Consider the following 22,668-nt stretch of genomic DNA (forward strand, 5'->3'; position numbering starts at 1 on the left):
AAGCTCCCTGCAGGGAGTTGCAGAGAGCAAGAAGGTCTCCCCTGAGCCTCCTCTTCTGCAGGCTAAGCAAGCCCAGCTCCCTCAGCCTCTCCTGCCAGGGCTGTGCTCCAGACCCCTCCCCAGCCTCCTTACCCTTCTCTGGACACCTTCCAGCAGCTCAACCTCTTTCCTAACCTGAGGAGCCCAGAGCTGGACACAGGACTCCAGGGGTGGCCTAAGCAGTGCTGAGCCCAGGGCACAATGACCTCCCTGCTCCTGCTGGCCACACTCTGCCTGCTGCAGGCCAGGATGCCCTTGGCCATCTTAGCCCCCTGGGCACACTGCTGGCTCATGTTCACACCACTTGCTGGACCCAGGGAATAAGGAGTCAGTTTTTGTGCTTTCCAGCCCCAACTCCACCACTAATGCTGGGCAACCATCTCTGCTTCTTAGGGCCTTGGCTTCCTCCTCGTGCAGGAAGGGCAAAGCCCTTCAAGCAGCACACCATCTCTTTCTTTCTTTCTTGCTAAACAAGCAGTGGGGATGGACAAGCCTGTGTTTGCAAAGGCGTGTAGGGTGCCTGGGCATAAAGCTGCCAGGCTGGGATGGATTGTACATTCCTCTGGCACACCCTAGCCCCTGAGGAATGGCAGATCAAACTCCTCAGTCACCCTTGAGACCGTGACCAGCCCAACCTGCTGGCTCTTGGCCTGCCTCCTCCTCTCTCGCCCAGTACTTTGAGCCCACGAAGAACAGCAGTGAGGAGGCACATGGGTGCTCCCCACACGACGGCTTTCCAGACAGCTATGGGGACGCCCCCATTCCACCCACAGCACCCCTGAGGGGATCACAGCCGCAGCTTGGGCTCCCCTCACCCCCCAGCAGCCTTCAGGGGGCTGCAGTCTCAGGTGGGGCTCATCCACCCACAGCATCCCGAAGGGGATCACAGCCGCAGCTTGGGCTCCCCTCACCGAGGGGCTGCAGTTTCAGGTGGGGCTCATCCACCCACAGCATCCCAAAGGGGATCACATCCGCAGCTTGGACTCCCCTCACCCCCACAGCACCCCTCAGGGGGCTGCAGTCTCAGGTGGGGCTCATCCAGCCACAGCATCCCAAAGGGGATCACAGCCGCAGCTTGGGCTCCCCTCACCCCCACAGCACCCCTCAGGGGGCTGCAGTCTCAGGTGGGGCTCATCCACCCACAGCACCCCCAAGGGGATCACAGCCGCAGCTTGGTCTCCCCTCACTCCCACAGCACCCCTCAGGGGACTGCAGCTTGAGGCAAGGCTCCTCATCCACCCACAGCACCCCCGAGAGGATCACAGCCGCAGGAGAGGTTCCCCTCACTCCCACATCCCCCCTGTGAGGGCACCGCAGCCTCAGGAGGGGCTCCCCTCACACCCCCAGCACGGCCGAGGTGACCGCCGCTTCAGAGGAGGCTCCCCAGCCACCCACACCACCCCCGCGGGCACCGCAGCCTGGGGCAGGGCGCCCCGCGCCCGCGGCGAAGCCCCGGGGCCAGCCCGCCGCCGGGTCGACGCGGCGGGGCGAGCCCGGCCGCAAGATGGCGGCCGCGGGGGCCGGGCGGGCTGCGTGACGGCCTCCGCCCGCTCTCCCCCTCCCCTCCCCGCAGCCCCGCCGGCGCGCGCGCCGAGCCCCCCGCCCCTCCGCCCCCGCCAACTCTCGCGAGAGGCGGCGGCGGCGTCGCGAGAGCGAGCGCGGCGCTGCGGTAGGAGGTCGGCGGAGAAGGACGGAGCCGGAGCCGCTTCGCTCCCGCCGCCGCCGCCGCCCGCCCGCCTCAACCCCCTTCCCTCCCCCTCCTGCCGGCCCCCTTTTTCCTTCTCCTGCTTCCCCTCCCCCCCTTTTCTTCCCCCCCCCTCGCCCGCCGAACAGGAGGATGTCGCGCTCCGGGCCGCTCCCCGCCGCCCTGTCGCTGCTGCTGGCGACGGCCGCGCTCCTGCCGGGACCCGCCGCGGCGCAGAACGGTGAGGGCGGCGGCGGCGCGAGGGCGGGGCGGGGAGGGGGCGACGGCGGCGGCGGGGGGAAGATGCTGCTGTGAGGGCGTCCGGTTGCTGCGGGGGCGAGCACGGCGGGGAGGGGGGGCGCTGGGCCTGGGTTTGGGGAGGGGGCTCGGCCGCTGCGTGAGGGGACACTCCCCACTGCTCCCTGTGTTCTCGGATCCTCCTGAGCAAGGGGGGAGGTGTTGGGGGGGGGGGCTGGCAGGGCCGTGCCGCCCCGGTTCCCCCCCCCCCCCCGCCCCGCTCCTTGTGCCTCTCCCGAGGCGTCTCGTCCTGCCGGTAAAATGGAACATCTCCTCCCGCCTACTAAACCTGCAGCTGCCGGGCTGCCTGAAATCATTCATAATGCAATAAACCCCTCGTTCCTTAGCAACTACAGAGGTCCTCTGATAGGAGCGTTCAAGAAGGGGAGAGGGGTGGTGTAGGGGAGGGGGGGGGGGAATAAAAAGCACCAAAAAATAAAACCCCACCAAAAAAATCCCCCCCCCCCCCCCCCCCCCCCCCGCCAAAAACCAGCCCCAGGAAAAGCCGACAGCCCAGCCTTTTTTCCCTTCCTCGTAGGCTAGCGTGAGCTAAATCTAGCGCGGCATGCCTCCTCCCTTGATGAGTTTGCAGCCAAGTGCATGACAATTAGTGGCAGGGAGAAGCGGGGCCAAGAGGCTGGTCGAACCTCCTGCCTGGGAGGAAGGTCCTGCGGCGCTGATCAAAATGCAGGTCTGCTCCTGCCGTCCGAAGGCGAGAGCCAGCCGCCGAGGCAGGCTTGGTCTGCTCCAGCCCTGCCCAGGCACAGGCTCTCTGGGGCCGTTTCTTACGCAGTGTAGCCCGGTGAGGGTGATGCCAAGGGATGCTTTGGCCTGGAAATGATGTGAAGGGCAGGGATCCTGCCTCAGGGGAGACTCCACTCGATGTACAGGGGGAAGATTTTGCCTAGGAGGAAGGGATGCTCTGCAGAGAGACCAATCCCCTGCAAGTTCTCATCGTTTCATCCTCCTCCTCCTCCTCCTTCTCCTTTCTGCTCTGCAGATATTGTTCAGTCCTAGCCTTTTTCCCCCTCTGTGGAGGTGAATTTTGCCTTGCAGCGTGAGGTCAGCTTCTGTTGGCTGTTTGCTCTGGAGGAAAGGTGTTCAGCGTGTTTGGTGACGGTAGGAAAGATGGAGATGGAGGAAATCCTGTCCCAGAGGTTCCAGGTTGGAATTACTGCAGATTGTGCAGTCTGAAATTAGAACTCAGCCTCGTGCTTGTCTCTGTTAAGCCACCCAGAGGGAGCCTTGGCACCCATGCTATGTGAGTGAAAGCTACATTTTCTGCTCTATGTGGAGCCTAAAAGAGTGTGGGCACATCCCACTGGGCTTCAGAGGAGGCTTTAGGGACTTGATGAGCTCCCAGGAGGCTGCTGCTTGGGCTGAGCTGTGGATAAAACCTGGGTCTCTGTTGCAGTGGTGCTGGTTGTGCCATCATGGTGGCAGGGTTAAATCTGCCCGGGCTGTGCTTCTCCTCGCGTTTGGGTGGAGTGAGGGGAGCTGCCCCCCTTGACGAGCACATTAAATGGGTCATCAGCCTGAAGCTGTTCCCCTGCAGTTAGCAGGCAAAGGTGTCAAATGCTGGCAGCTGGTGTAACCATTCCCAGTGGCTGGTAGGCAGTGCAAACATTTGGTGTTTGGCAGCAGTTGTATGTCTGGAGGTCAGTGATGAAAACGGTGTTGAGGATAGAGGGAAGCTTTTAGCCTTTGAGAGTCTTAATGATGCTTTCTGTTCCTGGCATGAAGCTGATCAAGCAGTAGCAGGTCTTGGCATGAGGTGAGACTGCAGACCCCCAGTGTGTCCTGAAAGCTCATTCATTTGGCTTCGGTTAGCTAGGGTAATCCAAGCAATTCAGCGGTAAGGGAGACCCTTCGGGTGTCTGTATTCCTGTAGGAGTTTATACAGGTGAGTGGAAATCTTGGACAAGAGTGGAGCACTGTCAGGCCAAGTGAAAGCTGGAGAGATCCTTCTGAATGAGGGTTAGTGCTGCTGTTGAATCTTTACCCCAACCTGAATGCTGTTGCAAGATCATCCAGTTCCAACGCCCCTGCCGTGAGCAGGGACACCTCACACTAGACGTGGTTGCTCAAGGCCTCATCCAACCTGGCTTTCAACTTCCAGGCTTGGAACTTCCACAGCTTCCCTGGGCAACCTGTTCCAGTGCCTCCCCACCCTCATGGTGGTGAACTGCCTCCTAATGTCCAATCTAAATCAAGCTTCTTGCCACGTGAAGTTCCTGCCCCTCGTCCTGTCACCCCAGGCCTTTGTCCCTCTTTGGCTCTCCTGTAGCCCTTTTCAGATCCTGGAAGGTTGCCCTGAGGTCTCCCCAGAGCCTTCTCCAGATTGAACAGCCCCAACTTTCTCAGCTGGCCTCCCAGCAGAGGGGTTCCAGCCCTTGTGTCATTTCTGTGGCCTACTACGTCAGGTCCACGTTTCTCCTGTGCTGAAGGCTCCAGAGCTGGCCCTAGCACTGCAGGGGGAGTGTCAAGGGAGCACAGCAGGGGGGCAGAGTCCCCTCCCTCCACCTGCTTCCCAGGCTGCTGGGGCTGGGCTGTGAGTGCACGGTGTCATGCTGAGCTGCTCATCAGCCAGCACCCCCAAGACCTGCTCAGCACTGCTCTCTGTCCATTCTCCACCCAGCCTGGGTCTGTGCCCAGGACTGCCCTGGCTGATGTGTGCAGGACCTTGCAAATGCTGTGGGCCCTGCTGCAGAGAGGCTCCTGGTTGCAGATGATGCCCAGTGGGACTTGTCATGAAGGAGAACAACTCCTTTTTGGCTTTGGCATGAAGAACAGCTGCAGCCATTCCTTGCATTGTGTGCACTCCTTGTAAGCCCTCAGAGAAGATGAAGTGTTTGGAGCAGGTGACAAAAGCTGCCTGCCACACAGGTGGTGTATGCTTCAGAGGGATCTGGAAGGATCCCAGAGAGTGCATGTGGAAGAATCCCCTCATCCATTATTGATGTGGAGCTGCCAGTGCAGTGAAAGGTGATAGTCCAAGTGCTGTGGAGTGTACAGTGGCACCACCTGAGTTCAGCATGGCAGGAGAATGGCCAGGGACTTGTTGGAGCTGCAGGCAGGTGGCTGCTCAGCTCACAGAGAAGATAACCCAGTGGCATCCCAAGAGCCTGTGGGAAGCAGCCTCTTTTCCTGCCTCTGACAGCAGCTGCCTGAGGAATTGTCAGTGATTTGTCTTTATTTGGTCTTTTTTTTCCCCTCTCCCTCCCCCCCAGTTAATGTAATTCAGAGGATTTTTGCATCAGGCTCACCTGTAGATTTCAGCTCATTGAAGCTGGAAGTTGGTTTCTGATGCTCCTCTGGGTTATTTTTAAAGCTCTTGTAGGCACCTAAAGATCACAGGGGGAAAAAAACCGGCATGTTGGAAGTGTAACTCTGCCTGACTGTTCTTCTTACCAACTTGCCAGGCTCTTGTGAGGCTGCATTTCTGATGCCCTTGAGCTCATCACTCCCATCCAGAGCACAGTTCCAGAGGAAGAGACAGGAAGGGTTAGAAGAGAGATGAGGAAATGTGGAAAGGAGCAGCTGGGACAAGCCAGGCTGTCCCAGAGGATCTTTGTTGGAACATCAGTTCAGTGCTTCCACACAGAGGGCATCCTCATGGAATGGTGCTTGCCTTGCTGGTGGGTGATGAATGGTGTGCCTCTTCCAGCTGCTGGGCTTTGATCTTTGCAGTAGCTGTCTTTCCTCAGCTGCTTGCTTAAACACAAAACACTCCTCTCTACCATCTCACCTTGGAGAGCCTGGATCCAGAGTGGCATGGCTCCATTTTTCCTGCCTAAACCAGAGGCTTGGATTGCCCCCCCCCAATGAAACCTGCAGTGTTCCTTTGGTGTGCCAACTGAATGTGAGTTGAGTTGGCAGCAGAAATTCTTCCCTTTTCAGAGCTTTGGTCTGCAGAGTGCCCTCAGACCCCAGCTTTATGGTGTGCTGTGTGGAGGGGACTGTTCTTCAACACACTCTAAACCTGAAAGCTGGTTTCAGAAGATGGCTTGGGTTATTCAGAGATAGGCACAACTGGGGGAAAGGAAGAATGAATTGAAGTGGGGCTTGTCCAGCTCTGTTCTCATCACCTTCTGTGTGGAGCAAGGAGAAGGAAGTAACAAGCTGGCTAAGAGTTGTAGAAATGGCTTAGGCTGGAAGGGACCTTTGAGATCAGGCCTTAAGCACCCAAGCCTCAGCCAGTCTGGCCTTAAACACCTCCAGGGAAGGGATATCCACAACCACTCTGGGCAACCTGCGCCAGAGTCTCACCACCCTCAGACTGAAGAGCTTCTTCCTCAGCTCCAGTCTAACCCTGCCCTCCCTCAGCTTCAAGCCATTCCCCCTTGGCCTGGCTCTAGACACCCTCAGGAGCAGTCCCTCTGCAGCCTTCCTGCAGGATCCCTTCAGGTACTGGAAGACAGCTTGAGGTTCCCCCCAGATTCTTCTCCAGGCTGAACACCCCCAGCTCCCTCAGCCTGTCCTTGGAGCAGAGGTGCTCCAGCCCTTGGATCATCTTTGTGGCCTCCTCTAGACTCACCTCAACACCTTGGGCTCCTCAGTTTAGGAAAGATGTTGAGTTGCTGGAAGGTGTCCAGAGAAGGGCAAGGAGGCTGGGGAGGGGTCTGGAGCACAGCCCTGGCAGGAGAGGCTGAGGGAGCTGGGCTTGCTTAGCCTGCAGAAGAGGAGGCTCAGGGGAGACCTTCTTGCTCTCTGCAACTCCCTGCAGGGAGGTTGGAGCCAGCTGGGGCTTGGGCTCTTCTGCCAGGCAGGCAAGCAGCCCCAGAACAAGAGGACACAGTCTGCAGCTGTGCCAGGGGAGGTTGAGGCTGGATGTTAGGAAGAAATTCTTCATAGTAAGAGAGATTGGCCCTTGGGCTGTCCTGCCCAGGGGGGTGGTGGAGTCCCCACGCCTGGAGGTGTTTAGGAAGAGCCTGGATGGGGTGCTTGGAGCCATGGTTGAGTTGATCAGCTGGTGCTGGGTGCTAGGTTGGACTGGATGATCTCCAAGGTCTTTTCCAACCTGGCTGATTCTATTCTATTCTGCCTCTGTGTCCTTGCTCTGGGGGCAGCAGAGCTGGGTGCAGTGTTCAGGGTGGTGTCTGGCAGCGTGAAAGTGACCACAAAACCAGGAAAAAGGAGCTGCTTCAAATGAGCTGCTGCTTAAAAAGAGCCCTAGAGGAGCCTGCCTTTTCTGCTTGTGATGCTATTTCTGCCTGCTGCTGCTCATCCCCTTGGCACTGATTGTTCTCCTGACACGAGTGCAGTGCTCCCCAGCTGAATCTGAGGAGCGCTTTCACACTGCCTGCCTGGGAGCCTGGGTGTGGGCTGAGCCACGGAGGAAGGCGTTCAGAGTGCTCCTCTCTTCCCCACCATTGCTATTCTCCTGCCTCCTACAACTCCCGAGTTGGAAACTTCAGCACAAGCAGCATGAGTAATGTGTACAGGCTGGGGAAGTGCCCCCAGTTCTGCCAGCTCTCGGCTGAGGAGGCTTTGAAAGCTGCTGCTGACTGAGGCTTCAAACGGGAGCTCTAGTGGTGGGGAGAAGCAGCTGAAAGCCAGCGACTGGCCCCAGGATCACAGGATGGTAGGGGGTGGAAGGGACCACACAATCCAGCCCAGGTCACACAGCAACGCATCCAGGCAGGGATGGAAAGGCTCCAGAGAAGGAGGCTCCACAACCTCTCTGGGCAGCTCTGTGACCTCACAGGGAAGAAGTTCCTCCTCGTGTCGGGGTGCAACCTCCTGTGCTGCAGTTTGTATCCATTGCCCCTTGTCCTGTCACAGGGTGCAAGTGAGCAGAGCCTGGGCCCTGCTTCCCGACCCCCAGCCCTCAGCTATTTATAAACATTGATTGAATCCCCTCTCAGTCTTCTCCAGACTAACCACCCCCAGGGCTCTCAGCCTCTCCTCATAGGGCACATGCTCCAGGCCCTTAATCAGCCTGGTGGCTCTCTGTCGGACTCTCTCCCGCAGATCCCTGTCCCTCTCCAAGTGGGGAGCCCACAGCTGGCTGCAGTATTCCAGGTGAGGTCTCACCGGAGCAGAGGGGGAGCAGAACCCCCCTGGCTCTGCTGAAGCACCGAGGGTGTGACCTGTCCTTGCAGCAGGCTGCTGCAGTGGGGACAGCTTTCTCATGAAAGCCATGAGGGAGGAGCATTCTCTCCCTCCCAGTCGGCTGCTGATGGTGCTGCAAGTACTGCTTCCGAGGAGGGCATTGTAAGAGCTTCCACTGCCCAGCCCGTGATTCATCCTTGGCTTTGTAAAGTGTTCCAACTCCTCTTCACTTCCAAGCGCTGGAGGTGCTGCTCCTCCCACTGATGAGCTTGAGAGTCAGACCAACTGTTGCTGCTTGGTGATGGGCTGAGAAGTTCATCCAGAAATCTAATCTAAACCTTTCCTTTTGGGTTTTTCCCGGCCTTTTGCAGGCATTTTATTCTTTCTGGCCTTGCAGTTTAGAGTGGGGGAGGAAGGTGATGCCTCTGCTCAGCTTCCTGCTCCAGGGTAGCTGCTGTGGCTTGAGTTGAGTTTGCCTGGCTGTTCTGGTGGGTTTCCCACTCACATTTTATCTGGAGTGTGGTGTGGAGAGCTGGAGACACTTCCAGCTGGGACCAGAGCAGGCTCAGAGGAGTGGAAGGATTATTCAGTGTGTCTTGCATGTGGCATTCCCCTTTGCATCACAGGACGATCCAACAGGTCTGCTTTGTGTCCTGTGTGGTGGGCAGAGCCCACCTTGCAGGGCTGCTGCTTTGCACTCCTTCACTTCTAAACCCAGCAGTTCCTACCTGTTCTTACCAAGTGGCAGCTCACCTTCTTCTGCTGCCTCACCTGTTGTCACAAGCCCTGTTTTGTCTTCTCAAGCATGCACCCCTGCTTTGGTTTGGTCGGCTGAGGAGCCCCTCTAGGCCACTCTCAGTCTCTCTCACTTCTGCCTTCCACCTCGTTGCTCATCCCACCACCCCCATGGCACCTGGAGCTGCATTGATGAGACTGCATTTGGGGTTATGAGGCTCTTCCATGAAGCATTCAGGTGGGAAAAGGCCCTCAGGATCTTGCAGAGGGCAATGTTCAAAGTTTTACTGAACTGAGGGGGACTGAGTCTGCTCTTCCTCCTCTGGAGTCGCCTCTGAGTGTTGCCCAGGCACTGCCAAGGCACCACTCAACCGTGGCCCTCAGCACCACGTCTCTCTGGGGATGGGGACTCTGCAGCTGCCCTGGGCAGCTTAACCACAGCTTAACCACTCTTGCAGGCAAGAATTTTCCAGTGTCCAACCTAAACCTTTCCTCTGCTGCAGCTGTGATCCTATCTACAGGAAGGCTGGGGAGGGACTGCTCAGGCAGTGCTAGGACTGGGGGGGAATGGACTGAAGCTGGAGGTGGGGAGATTCAGGCTGGAGGTGAGGAGGAAGTTCTTCCCCGTGAGAGTGGTGAAGCCCTGGAATGGGTTGTCCAGGGAGGTGCTTGGGGCCCTGTCCCTGGAGGTGTTTAAGCCCAGGCTGGCTGAGGCTCTGGGCAGCCTGATCTAGTGTGGGGTGTCCCTGCCCATGGCAGGGGGGCTGGAACTGGCTGATCCTTGTGGTCCCTTCCCACCCTGACTGCTACTGTGAGACTAACTTGAGGCTGTTTCCTCTTAATCTGTTGCTTGTTGCCTGGGAGAAGAGCCCAACCCCCACCTGGCTCCAGCCTCCTTTCATGAAGCTGCAGAGGAGCCAGAAGGCCTCTCCTCAGCCCCCTCTAGGCTAAGCACCCCCAGCTCCCTCAGCTGCTCCTCACATGAGCTCTTTCTCCAGACCCTTCACCAGCTTTGTTGCCCTTCTCTGGACATGCTCCAGCCTCTCAATGTCTCCTAATGGAAAGCCCCAAGCTGAACCCAGGGGCGACTTGAGGAGCTGTTCTCTTGTCCTATGGCCTTGTTACTGACACCTCCCTTCTGCCCCCTCCCCCCCTTTCAGCTAGTGAGAGAGAGAAGGTCTTGAAGCATCTGGGTGTGCTGGAAGGTGTCCAGAGCAGGGCCAGGAGGAGGAGCAGAGGGCTGGAGCTGCTCTGCTGTGAGCACAGCCTGAGGGAGTTGGGGTTGTGCAGGCTGGAGAGGAGAAGGCTCCCAGGAGACCTCATTGTGGCCTTCCAGGGGCTGCAGGGGGCTGCAAGGGTGTCAGGGAGGGATAGGGGTCTGGGAGACCTCTGAAGGGGGCAGGAATCAGGGCTGGGACAGGGAGGCAGCAATGGGCACTGGCAGCCCAGAAGGCCAAGGGCAGAGTTGCCCTTGGCCTTCTGGGCTGCCAGTGCCCATTGCCAGAGGTGGAGGGAGAGGATCCTGCCCCTCTGCTCTGGGGTGTCAGGGAGGGATAGGACTTGGGGGGATGGAGCAGCACTAGAAGTGGGGAGATGGAGATTGGCTGTGAGGAAGAAGTTGTTGCCCAGGAGGGTGGTGAGAGCCTGGCACAGGCTGCCCAGGGAGGTGGTGGAAGCCTCCTGCCTGGAGGTGTTTGCAGCCAGGCTGGAGGTGGCTGTGAGCAACCTGCTGTGGTGTCCCTGCCCATGGCAGGGGGGTTGGAGCTGGCTGAGCCTGGAGCTCCCTTCCAAGCTTGAAGATTCTATGACTCTGAAGTGTTTATCCCCTGGCAAGGTCACTACTGCAGGCTTGCAGGTTGAGGCCCTGCTGCTAAGCTTGCAGCTCATCGTGGTGGTTGAAGTCACCACTTACTGACACAAAGTCATTGAAGGAGCAAAGACAGCAGCTTCTGAAGCTCTGAAGGGGCTGAGAAGCTGTAGATCTCTGCCAGAGGTAAGGCTGAGGAGGTTTTGGAAGAGCAAGGTGGAGTTTTCTTCATTCCTGTTTGGAATGCAGTGTGAATCAGCACTATCTCCTGTCAGTGGAGGCTGCTGGCAGGTGTGTGTGTGCCTGGGGCAAAAGGAACAATGGGAAGCATGTGGTGAGTGAATCTGACCCTGAGCTGTTGGAAGAGCTGGGGGAGGAGAAGGCCTTTGCCCTTCTCTTAATGGCTTTGATGTTGAAATAAGGCAGGAGAGCAAAGCTCTGAGCTCTGCAGCTGCTTCTGAAGGAGGCAGCAGGATTGTGTCTTCCACTCTGTAGAGCTGAGCTGGACCTTCAGTGGAGTCTCAGGGACACAAGGTTTGTATCAGCTGGGTTGGAGGTCAGGCTGGAAGCTTTCTGGTACAGAGTCATGGAATCTTTGCAGGTGGAGAAGACCTCTAAGCTCATCCAGTCCAACCCAACCCCACCATGGCCATCAAACCATGGCCCCAGGTGCCATGGCCACACACTTCTTGAACACCTCCAGGGATGTTGATTCCACCACCTCCCTGGGCAGCCTCTGCCAGTCCCTGACCACTCTTGCAGGAAAGGACTTTTCCCTCCTCTCCACCCTGAGCCTCCCCTGGCACAGTTTCAGGCTGTTGCTATCACCTGAGACCTAGTGAGGGAAGACCAACCCCCAGCTGGCTGCAGCCTCCTTTCAGAGAGGTCTCCCCTCAGCCTCTTCTCCAGGCTGAACAAGCCCAGCTCCCTCAGCTGCTCCTCCCCACATGTGTTCTCCAGCCCCTTCAGCAGCTTTGCCCTTCCACACCTCCAGACAAAAGCAGGGCCAGGGATGTTCTGCCCCAGGAGAAGGGGAGTGCCCAGGGCAGTAGGTGATGAGCTGAATGGATTTGCCTTGGAAGGCTTTCCTTGGAGAGGAAAGTGAGATCATCCTGTCCTATTCTGGTTTGAAGAAAGGCAAAGAAGGCCTTAGATTGCTCCAGTTTGTCTGGGCTTGTCTTCCATGATGTTTCAGAAAGTCCCAGCAGCAGATCTGTTGAGCCAGAGTGCTGCTTAGAGTGGCCAAATGGTGCAGCTGCTCCCTGCTTCCCACCTGGTTTGAGCTGTTGCTAGCTGGGAGTTCACAGGGGGCTTGGTGAGCCTCCTGAGAGCTCCTGGGCCTCTTGGGCAGCCCCAAGTATGTGTAAGAGGTGTGGTGGAGGCATGGAGAAAGGAGAAGGAGGGGAATAGAATGGCCTAGAAAAGGGGAGGGAGAGATGAGACATCAGAGAGGTGCCAGAGGCTCTCCAGGAGCTCCTTTCCCTTCCCAAAGGGAAGAGAAGGGAGGAAGGGATACTGATGGGATGGGAAAGAAACTGAATCATCTGGGGTGGAAAGGACCACCTCATGGAATAGAGACAGAGAGACACAAACCAACATGGAGCCCAGCCCCTGAGGGCAGTGAGGGCACCTCTGGCACCACTGCTGCTGGGGGCAGGCAAGGCCCAGACTGGGCTCAGCAGCAGATGGGCACTGGATTCAGCAGCTGGATTCTGGAACTGGCTTCAGGCACACAGGGATGGGGATGGAAGGCAGAAGGCACAGAGTGCTGCTGGGACAGCAGGCAGTGAAGAGGAGGCTTGAGCCTGGGCATCCCTCAGCTTGCTCCTGAAGATGCCATCCATGGGCTGCAATCCCTTGGTGGGCAGTTGAGGCTCCCCTGTCCTGTCTGCTCCTCCCTGCAGGTGCCACCTCTGCCCTCCTGCCCCACAAGGTGAGGCACAAGCTGTGGCAGTGCCCTCGGTGTGCCCAGGAGCAAGTCTCAGGCAGAGCCTTTCCGCAGCCCAGCCCTTGGCAGTGACTCTCCCCAAGAGCTTCTCCCTGCCAGGAGCAGCCCCTGGCTGTGCCAAGCTGCCCTGAGGCTCAGCAGCTGCCTGAGGGAGCAGAGGCTGAGCTGGGCAGTGCCAGCCCCGAGCAGAAGTGGCTCTGCTCTGGCTCAGAGCAGGACAGCAAAGAAGCAGAAAGGCATTTGGCAGGTTGGCCAAACTGCCAGAGTGTATTTTGGGTTGGAAAGAGACAATGGAGCTGAAATGCTGAAGAGAGCTTGGCAAGGAGTTGGGCAGTGCTGGAGGCTCTCTGCAGACACCATGGCAGACCACAGGCAGACTGAAATGCTCTGCTGAGAGCAGACAGCAGGAGGGGGACTGAGCAGGTGCCTGAGTGCATTTTACAACCCAGCAGCTACCACACTGAGCACTCCTGGGTTGGGATTTGATTTTTGGCCTAGTTTGTTGGCTGAGCCTTGTGCTGGTCAGCCAGGCTGCTCTGCCAGGGCAGCTGCCACTCAGAGGTGCTGAAGTGTTCTCATTCCTCTCACATTCATTCAAAGCACTGCTTAGGAGTCCTGGAGTCCTGTGGCCAGCTCTGGGCTCCTCAGTTTCAGAAGGCCATTGAGAGACTTGAAGGTGTCCAGAGAAGGGCAAGGAGGCTGGGGAGGGGTCTGGAGCACAGCCCTGGCAGGAGAGGCTGAGGGAGCTGGGCTTGCTTAGCCTGCAGAAGAGGAGGCTCAGGGGAGACCTTCTTGCTCTCTGCAACTCCCTGCAGGGAGGTTGGAGCCAGCTGGGGCTTGGGCTCTTCTGCCAGGCAGGCAAGCAGCCCCAGAACAAGAGGACACAGCCTGCAGCTGTGCCAGGGGAGGTTGAGGCTGGAGGGGAGGAGAAAGTTCTTGCCAGCCAGAGGAATTGGCCCTTGGGCTGTGCTGCCCAGGGAGGTGGTGGAGTCCCCATGGCTGGAGGTGTTTAGGAGGAGCCTGGATGAGGCCCTTGGAGCCATGGTTGAGCTGATCAGCTGGTGCTGGGTGCTAGGGTGGACTGGATGATCTGGAAGGTCTTTTCCAACCTGGTTCCTTCTGTGTGATGCTGAACTGGTTCAAATGCCAGCTGCACTGCTGCTGTTGTGTGGGACACCAGGTGAGCCAAGCTGCTGTGTGTGCAGTGGTGAGCTGAGCTCCCGTTGAGCTGTAGGGGATGGGAGGGTAGCCTTGGGCTGAAAATCCACAGAGTCACAGAAGGTGGACTGATTTCAGTGCCTCAGCTGAGCAGGTTAGAATTGTTGTACCAGAAGGGCACACAAGCTGATGGAGCAGAGAGTTACAAGAGCCATAGAATCAGAAAATCCTCAGGCTTGGAAGGGAGCTCAAGGCTCAGCCAGCTCCAACCCCCCTGCCATGGGCAGGGACACCTCACACCACAGCAGGTTGCTCACAGCCACCTCCAGCCTGGCTGCAAACACCTCCAGGCAGGAGGCTTCCACCACCTCCCTGGGCAGCCTGTGCCAGGCTCTCACCACCCTCCTGGGGAACAACTTCTTCCTCACAGCCAATCTCCATCTCCCCACTTCTAGCTCTGCTCCATCCCCCCCAGTCCTATCCCTCCCTGACACCCCAGAGCAGAGGGGCAGGATCCTCTCCCTCCACCTCTGGCAATGGGCACTGGCAGCCCAGAAGGCCAAGGGCAGCTGAGCTGCCCTTGGCCTTCTGGGCTGCCAGTGCCCATTGCTGGCTCCCTGTCCCATGCCTGATTCCTGCCCCCCTCAGAGGTGTCCCAGACCTCTATCCCTCCCTCCTTGGAGCACTTCTGCTGCAGCCCAGGCTCTGCTTGGCTCTCTGGGCTGCAAGTGCTCACTGAACCACAGAGCTGTGTTGAGGTTGGAAGAGGCCTTTGACAGCCTCAAGTCTTCATTGCTTGCCTAGAGCTTGCAGTCCCAACCACTGCTGCTGAGCCACTGCCATTGAACCATGCCCCTTAGCCCCACATCCATGCATCTTTTACATCCCTCCAGGCCTGGTGACTTCACCACCTCCCTGGGCAGCCTGTGCCAGTGCCTGACAACCCTTTCTGGGAGGAAATGATTTCCTCCTCCCCACCCTGAACCTCTCCTGCCACGACCTGAGGCCTTTTTTCTCTTGCCCTGTCACTCGTTGCAGGTGAGGAGAAACCAACCCTCCTCTGGCTCCAGCCTGCTTTGAGGGAGCCTTTGCAGTAGGTGCTTTTGTTACTGGTTAGGATAGACCAGGGCAACAGATTCCTGTCTTGAAATTCCCTTGTTCATTCCTGCTTCAGCTCCTCTGGCAAGGTTAAGTCTCCCTGAACCAACCTTTTGCAGGGAGCTTGCTGTTGTTTCATCCTCTCTTTGCTGCTTTAAGCCCCCAAGGCTGCAAGCAGCTGACTCCCACCCTCAGGTTTTATTATGCCTGGATGATTGGTGTAGGAGTGTGGGTACATCACAAGCAGGTTGAGGGAGGTTCTGCTCCCCCTCTGCTCTGCCCTAAGGAGGTCACAGCTGCAGTCCTGTGTCCTGGGCTGGGCTTCTCAGCCTGAGAAGGACAAGGAGCTACTGGGGAGAGTCCAGCAGAAGCTACAAAGCTGCTGAGGGGCCTGGAGCAGCTCTTCCTCCATCTCTGGGAGGAAGAAAAGCTGAGAGCCTGGTGAAGAGCAGCCTGAGAGGGGATCTGAGCAATGCTCAGTGACACCTAAGGGGTGGGGGTGGGGCAAGAGGATGGGGCCAAACTCTTGTCAGTGGTGCCCAGTTGGAGGAGAAGGCACAAACTGCAACCCAGGAGCTTCCCTCTGCACATGAGTTATAACTTCTTCAGTGTGAGGCTGCTGGGGCCCTGGAGCAGGCTACCCAGAGAGGCAGTGGAGTCTCCTCCTCTGGGGGAGATTCCAAACTCCCCTGGCCATTGGGATGCTGGGCAAGCTGCTGGGGGTGCCCTGCTTGAGCAGGGGAGGTAGTCTAGGTGAGCCCCCATCACACTGGGGCTCTGGTGCACTGACACACACTTTGGAGGTGTAGTTAGAGATGGGAAAGGCCTGCATCAGAGTGGCTGAGCAGGTGCAGAGCTGAGAGCCACTTCAGGGCTTACTCACTGCAGCTCTGGGTGATACTCATCTGGAAAGGGAAGGATAGGGCAGGAAAAAGATGGAAAACTATGCCAGGGAGGTTTGAGTGAGTTAAGAGGTTGAGGTCAAACAAAGCCAGGAATAAATGACAAGGGGGAAAGGAAAAGTAGATACAGATCTGTGTGTGTGTGTATAGATAGACTAGAATGGAATTAACCAGGATGGAAAAGCAGAGAGGGACCTGGGAATACTGGATGATAGTAGGCTGAACAGGAGCCAGCAGTGTGCCCAGGGGGCCAAGAAGGCCAAGGGCAGCCTGGCCTGCAGCAGGCAGAGTGTGGCCAGCAGCAGCAGGGAGGTCATTGTGCCCTGGGCTCAGCACTGCTTAGGCCACCCCTGGAGTCCTGTGTCCAGCTCTGGGCTCCTCAGTTTCAGAAGGCCATTGAGAGACTTGAAGGTGTCCAGAGAAGGGCAAGGAGGCTGGGGAGGGGTCTGGAGCACAGCCCTGGCAGGAGAGGCTGAGGGAGCTGGGCTTGCTTAGCCTGCAGAAGAGGAGGCTCAGGGGAGACCTCCTTGCTCTCTGCAACTCCCTGCAGGGAGGTTGGAGCCAGCTGGGGCTTGGGCTCTTCTCACAGAATCACCAAGGTTGGAAGAGACCTCAAAGATCATCGAGTCCAACCTGTCACCACAGACCTCATGACTAAACCATGGCACCAAGGGCCACAGCCAATCCCCTCTGGAACACTTCCAGGGATGGGGACTCCACCACCTCCCTGGGCAGCACAGCCCAAGGGCTAACAACTTTCTCTGGCAAGAACTTTCTCCTCCCCTCCAGCCTCAACCTCCCCTGGCACAGCTGCCGACTGTGTCCTCTTGTTCTGGGGCTGCTTGCCTGCCTGACAGAAGAGACCAAGCCCCAGCTGGCTCCAACCTCCCTTCAGGGAGTTGTAGAGAGCAATGAGGTCACCCCTGAGCCACTGGAATGTGCTGCCCAGGGAGGTGGTGGAGTCCCCATGCCTGGAGGTGTTTAGGAAGAGCCTGGCTGAGGCCCTTGGTGCCATGGTTGAGCTGATCAGCTGGTGCTGGGTGCTGGGTTGGACTGGATGATCTTGAAGGCAGCTGCAGATATCTCTGTACAGATATCTCTGCATCTTTCTGTACAGGTTACACACACACACAGAGCTATGAATAAAGCCTGCTGGATGCAGTGCAGTAAGAGATGTGGCAGCAGGATGCCCAAGCTGCAGTTTTGAGCCAGACAGTCACCAAAGGCAAACAAATGTTGGAGCCTGAGGCATCAGTCTGCTGCTGTGGGGAGCAGCTGGGGGTTTGCACTGCAGCCCCTCTCAGGCTGTGTGGGTCCTACCTGTGCTAGATTAGCTTCATGACTCTTCAGGAGTGGCTGGGGAGAGACCATTTTACTCAGTGTTTGCATGGTGGGATGAATCCTGCAGTCAGTTTCTTCCCCCTGGTGTGAGGCAGGCTGTGGAAGCAGCAGGCTCAGCAGTTAGCTGCTCTTGAGGCTTCACCACACCAGCACAGAGCTGCCCTGGGGAAGTGGTTTCCAGAATCCTGAAGCAGCTGAGCCTCCTGGGTTTGTGCCTCAGAGCACTCTGCACTCTCTGGGAGGATCATAGTAGCAGTCAGGGTGGGAAGGGACCACAAGGATCAGCCAGTTCCAGCCCCCCTGCCATGGGCAGGGACACCCCACACTAGATCAGGCTGCCCAGAGCCTCAGCCAGCCTGGGCTTAAACACCTCCAGGGACAGGGCCCCAAGCACCTCCCTGGACAACCCATTCCAGGGCTTCACCACTCTCATGGGGAAGAACTTCCTCCCCACCTCCAGCTTCATTCCCTTCCCCCTAGTCCTAGCACTGCCTGAGATCCTGAGCAGTCCCTCCCCAGCCTTCTTGGAGCCCCCTTCAGATCCTGGAAGGCCACAATGAGGTCACCTGGGAGCCTTCTCCTCTCCAGACTGAACAGCCCCAACTCCTTCAGTCTGTCCTCTTCTGAAATCAGAGTCCTCCTGTGGCTGGCCTGTTCCTTGTCCCTGTGTGCTGGGGAGCTTGGCTTTGCTTGCTCTGCCTTCCCCCCTCCACTGTGGTGCTGCTGGGAGGACAGGGAGTGAGCAGAGCTGTGGCTGCCAGCTGTGCTCTCTGTGAGCCTCAGCAGTGTCCATGAGTTCCTGCAGGGTGGGTGTCCACCAGGGGCCAGGCTCTTTGCAGTGGTGCCCTGGGACAGGACAAGGGCCAGGGGGTCCAAACTGCAGCTCAGGAACCTTCACCTCAACATGAGGAGAAACTTCTTCACTGTGAGGGTGCTGGGCCCTGGAGCAGGCTGCCCAGAGAGGTTGTTGGAGTCTCCTGCTCTGGAGCCTTTCAGGGGTGCATTCCTGTGTGAGCTGTCCTGGGTGCCCCTGCTTTGGCAGGGGGGTTTGGTTTGACCTCCAGAGCTCCCTTCCAACCCCTCCCATGCTCTGATCCTCCATGTGACCCACTGGAAACAAGGGATTTGTCTTTAACCAAGGGGGAGCAGGTGAGTGTGCCTGGGGCATCCTGAAGGGCTTGATGCAGCTGCTTCCAGGCTGGCAGGTGGAAGGATTGGCTCTGGCAGTGACTGGAAAAGAGGTGGCTTGGTTATTCTGGGGGGGTGGTGTGTGGAGAGCTGTTGCTGTTGGAGGGTTGCTCTGCATCTGCATGAAGAACAAAACCACATTCAGCTTGGTGCTTCCTTTGTGCTTCAGGAGGTGCTGCTTGGTGCCTGCTTGCTCCCCATGGGCAGAGAACCCCAGTGTGGAAGGGACCTCTGGAGATCATTCAGTCCAGCCCCCTTAGGACTGCAAGGTGCAGGCAGGTTTGGAAGCTCTCCAGAGGAGGAGACCCCACAAGCTTTGTGGACAGTCTGCTCCAGGCCTGCAGCACCCTCACACCAAAGAAGTTTCTGCTCATGTTCAGGTGGAGCCTTCTGGCTTCCACTCTGCCTTGGCCTCTGGCTGTGCAGTATTGAAAAGCATTTGGCCCCAGTCTCTTGCCCCTCACCCTTTAGCTCTTGCTGAGCACTGCTCAGCTCCCCTCTTGGCCTGCTCTTCTCCAGGCTAAAGGGACCCAGGATCTGCCTCTGCCAGTTAGTTCTGGTGATCTTCTTGCCTTCTGATACTTAACTTCTTGCTCTGACCCCAGCTGTCTGCTCTGCTTTCTGCTGCCTTTGAGTTCCTGTCTCTGTGGCTGACTGGCACCAGTCAGAATCCATCAGGCTGGGAAAGAGCTCAGAGCTCATCAGGTCCAAGCTGTCACCCAGCACCTCCTGACAGCCCAGCCATGGCTCCACACCATGCTTTGGTTCCCATTGCCCTCAGGTCAGCTCTTGCTCTCTCAGTGGTGTCACTCTGTGTTTGAGCTCTCTCCTGGTTTTGCCACCCCCTTTGTGCCAGGCAGTTGGGAATGGTGCTTGAGTGCCTGGCTGTGGCCAGCTGGCACTGAGGGAGCTTTCCTGCTTGCTGTCCAGCACCATGGTGACAGAAGTGTCCCTTCCTTGCCTTCCCTGGGGTCAGTTGTCTCTAGCTGGGTTACAGTGCAGCTCTCCCCATGGTTTGTTCACTCCCCTCCCCCCCTGACTTTGGCAGAGAGGCCAAGGGCTGGGGATGCAGCATCCCTCCCCTTCCTGGCTGCTTGCTTCCAGCAGGGCAATCCACATCTCCTCCTAGGTCTGAGGATGCTGCACCTCCTGTGAGCCTTGGATGGGAGGCTTGCTTCCAGGCTTGGTTGGGTTTGGGAGCTGACAGCTTTCTCACCACCTCACTGCTCGTTCTGCAGCAGCTTCTGCTCTCACTTCAGGCTGGAAGGTAATTTGAAGCCAGGCTGCATCTTCTCTTTCTTTCCCTTGGGGTCTCAGATTCCTGAAGCTCCTATTCTTAGCAGCAGCAGGATCCATTCAGTGACCCCAATCTTGAACCATATGGAGGAAGGAGGAGAAAAAGGAACAAGTTCAGTTTGGTTTCTAGGGAGGGAATGAGTTGGGAGAAGGGAACAAAAATGCCAGGACAGAAAGAGATCCCTTTGAAGGAGCTGGAAATAGCAGCCCAGGCAGGAGCTGTGAAAGGCCATGGCTGAATGCAGTGCTGTTTGGAGTATTCCCCTTGCCTCTGCCTCCTCCTCCCTGCCTGCTTTCAGTGCACACAGTAAGGTACCTGGATTGTTAGTGCAGCTGGGAGCTGGAGCTGCTTGCCAGTGGCCTACATTCCTGGGGTTCAGCATAGCACTGTCTGCCCTTCCCCCTTCATTTGTGCCTCTCCTGGGCAACCAGTGAAGTGCAGAGATGATTTCTCCTTCCAGCAGCACCTTCCACATGTTACCCTGGCACTGGCTGCCCAGTCAGCCCTGGGGTGAGTGAGCCTTGTCCTGGGCTGCTGTGCTCCTGGAGTGACAAAATGACATGCACTTCTCATGCCCCAAGAGGCTTCCAGAGTCACAGAATCAATCAGGTTGGAAAAGGCCTCAGAGCTTAGCAAGCCCAAGCTGTCACCCAGCACCTCCTGACAGCTCAACCATGGCTCCAAGGGCCACATCCAGTCCCCTCTGCAACACTTCCAGGCGTGGGGACTCCACCACCTCTCTGGGCAGCACAGCCCAAGGGCCAATTCCTCTTGCTGGGAAGAACTTCTTCCTAACATCCAGCCTCAACCTCCCCTGGCACAGATGCAGGCTGTGTCCTCTTGTTCTGGGGCTGCTTGCCTGCCTGGCAGAAGAGCCCAAGCCCCAGCTGGCTCCAAGCTCCCTGCAGGGAGTTGCAGAGAGCAAGAAGGTCTCCCCTGAGCCTCCTCTTCTGCAGGCTAAGCAAGCCCAGCTCCCTCAGCCTCTCCTGCCAGGGCTGTGCTCCAGACCCCTCCCCAGCCTCCTTGCCCTTCTCTGCACACCTTCAAGTCTCTCAATGGCCTTCTGAAACTGAGGAGCCCAGAGCTGGACACAGGACTCCAGGGGTGGCCTAAGCAGTGCTGAGCCCAGGGCACAATGACCTCCCTGCTGCTGCTGGCCACACTCTGCCTGCTGCAGGCCAGGCTGCCCTTGGCCTTCTTGGCCCCCTGGGCACACTGCTGGCTCCTCTTCAGCTGCTCTCCACCCCTCCCCCCAGCTCCCTCTCTGCCTGGCTGCTCTCAGCCACTCTGTCCCCAGCCTGCAGCACTGCCTGGGGTTGCTGTGACCCAATCTGCTGTCCTTCTCCTCCTGCACACTGCCCCAGAGCTCTTGCCTTTCAGAGATGGGAAATTGCTACCTAAAGCTGTTTCAGTTCCTTGTGGCAGTGTGAACTGTGAACATCTCACCTTTGGTGTAGCAGAACCCCCTGCAGCAAGCCCTTGCAGCCTGGCAGCTCACCTCTGCGTGCTCCCTGCAACCTTGCCCTGGCCACCCCTGGCAGAGGCTGCAGGGTAACTTCCTTCAGTCACTCAGCAGCCTGTAATGCTGGTGGAAGATGCTAGCTGTGGGCTTTGGCTCAAGAGCATGCAGAAGGATTCTCAGTCTTGTCCTCCTGGTAAGGCCAGCAGCTTGCAGTCAGAGTTGTTCCAGTTGGAGAAGGCCTCTGTGCTCATCCAGTTCAACCTGAGACCACCCTGTGCAGGCTCCCAGCCTGGATGACTTCTCCTCAGCCCTGCCCCAGGCTCTGTGAGCTGTCATGCAAAGCAGCAGTCCTGCAGAGGGCTGTTCCTCTGAAGGCTGAATGTCCTCTTCCTTCATCCCAGATGGGACTGAGCAGCTCCTACCTCTGCAGAATGCACAAAGGGGGGTGGGGGTGGGGAGGGGAGGGAAGAGGTTTGCCATTCAGGCTGCTAAAGAGAGGTGGAAAGTCTCCTTTCAGACACAGGTTGGTTGGCTCAGGAAAGGTCAGAGCAGTGTTTGAAAGCCTTGGCTCCCTGGTGGTGTAAGCTGAGGGTTTGCAGTAGCCAGCCTGAAGAGCAGAGGTCTTCTTGTTGGCCTCAACCACAGCTGGCAGTGTTTGCAGTCGTCTGGAAGCTGCAGAGCAGGGAATCATTGCAGCCTGGAGAGACCTCCTAGACCCTGGGGCTCACTGCCATGCCCCTCAGCTGAACCATGGCCCCACAGCTTTTAACCCTCCACCTCCCTGTGCCAGGCCATGACAGCCCTTCCAGTGGAGGAGTTTTCCTGGTGTCCAACCTGAAGCTCCCTTGGTGCAACTTCAGGCACTTTCCTCTTGTCCTCTTGCTTGTTACTGGGGAGAAGAGACTCGCCTCACTGCAGCCTCCTGCCAGGGAGGCAGAAGGTTGCTCTCTGGCCTCCTTGTCTCCAGGCTAAACACCCCCTCTTCCCTCAGATGCTGTTCCCCAGGCCCTTCACCAGCTTTGTCCCCTTCTCTGGTCATGCTGCAGCACCTCAGTGTCCTTTTTGGAGTGAGGAGCCCAAACCTGACCCCAGGGTTTGAAGTGTGACCTCCCCAGTGCCCAGGACAGGGAGACAATCACAGCCCTGGCCCTGCTGGCCACGCTTCTGCTGACCCAGGCAAGGGTGCTGGTGGCCTTCTTGGCCCCTGGGGCACACACTGCCCCATCTTCAGCCCCTGCTGGCCAGCATCCCCAGCTCCTTTTGCACTGGGCAGCTTCCAGCCACTTTGCCCCGAGCCTGCAGCAGCCACGGGGTGGTTGTGAGCCCAGGGGCAGGGCCTGGGCTTCAGCTGCTGTCTCAGATGTGAACCCCAGGCAGGTTTCCACTCTGCTGTTGGGTGCTGGGCAGCTGGATTCCACCCTGCTCCTTCCCAGGGAGCAGCTTCCTGGGGGTTAGCTCTTGTTAATTGGCTGTTAATTGGCAGCACACAAAGAGGTGTTCTGCTCCTGTGTCATTCTGCTCCAGAGAGCCTCTTGGAGGTTCTTTTGCAGCAGCAATATTTCTGTGCTGACTTAATTCACTCTAGCACATGCTGCCTCTTTAATATTTATTGCCCCCTCCTCCTCCCCCCTGCTAGATGATTCTGAGTCTTTTTGTCC

At 57.8% G+C, this 22,668-nt stretch overlaps 1 protein-coding gene across 2 annotated transcripts in view; it reads left to right on the forward strand.

Moving 5' to 3' along the window:
- Positions 1-1,837: 1,837 nt before the first annotated feature.
- NPTN (neuroplastin) overlaps positions 1,838-22,668 on the forward strand; it is an 84,767-nt gene continuing 63,936 nt past the window's right edge. For both annotated transcript variants that reach the window (XM_054168838.1, XM_054168839.1), the window contains exon 1: positions 1,838-1,964. In XM_054168838.1, the coding sequence (XP_054024813.1) occupies positions 1,877-1,964 (88 nt within the window). In that variant the 5' untranslated portion in view covers positions 1,838-1,876. The remainder of the gene's footprint in view (positions 1,965-22,668) is intronic.

This window comes from Dryobates pubescens, chromosome 17 (genome assembly GCF_014839835.1).
Source record: "Dryobates pubescens isolate bDryPub1 chromosome 17, bDryPub1.pri, whole genome shotgun sequence".
In the NCBI taxonomy this organism is placed as follows: Eukaryota; Metazoa; Chordata; class Aves; order Piciformes; family Picidae; genus Dryobates; species Dryobates pubescens.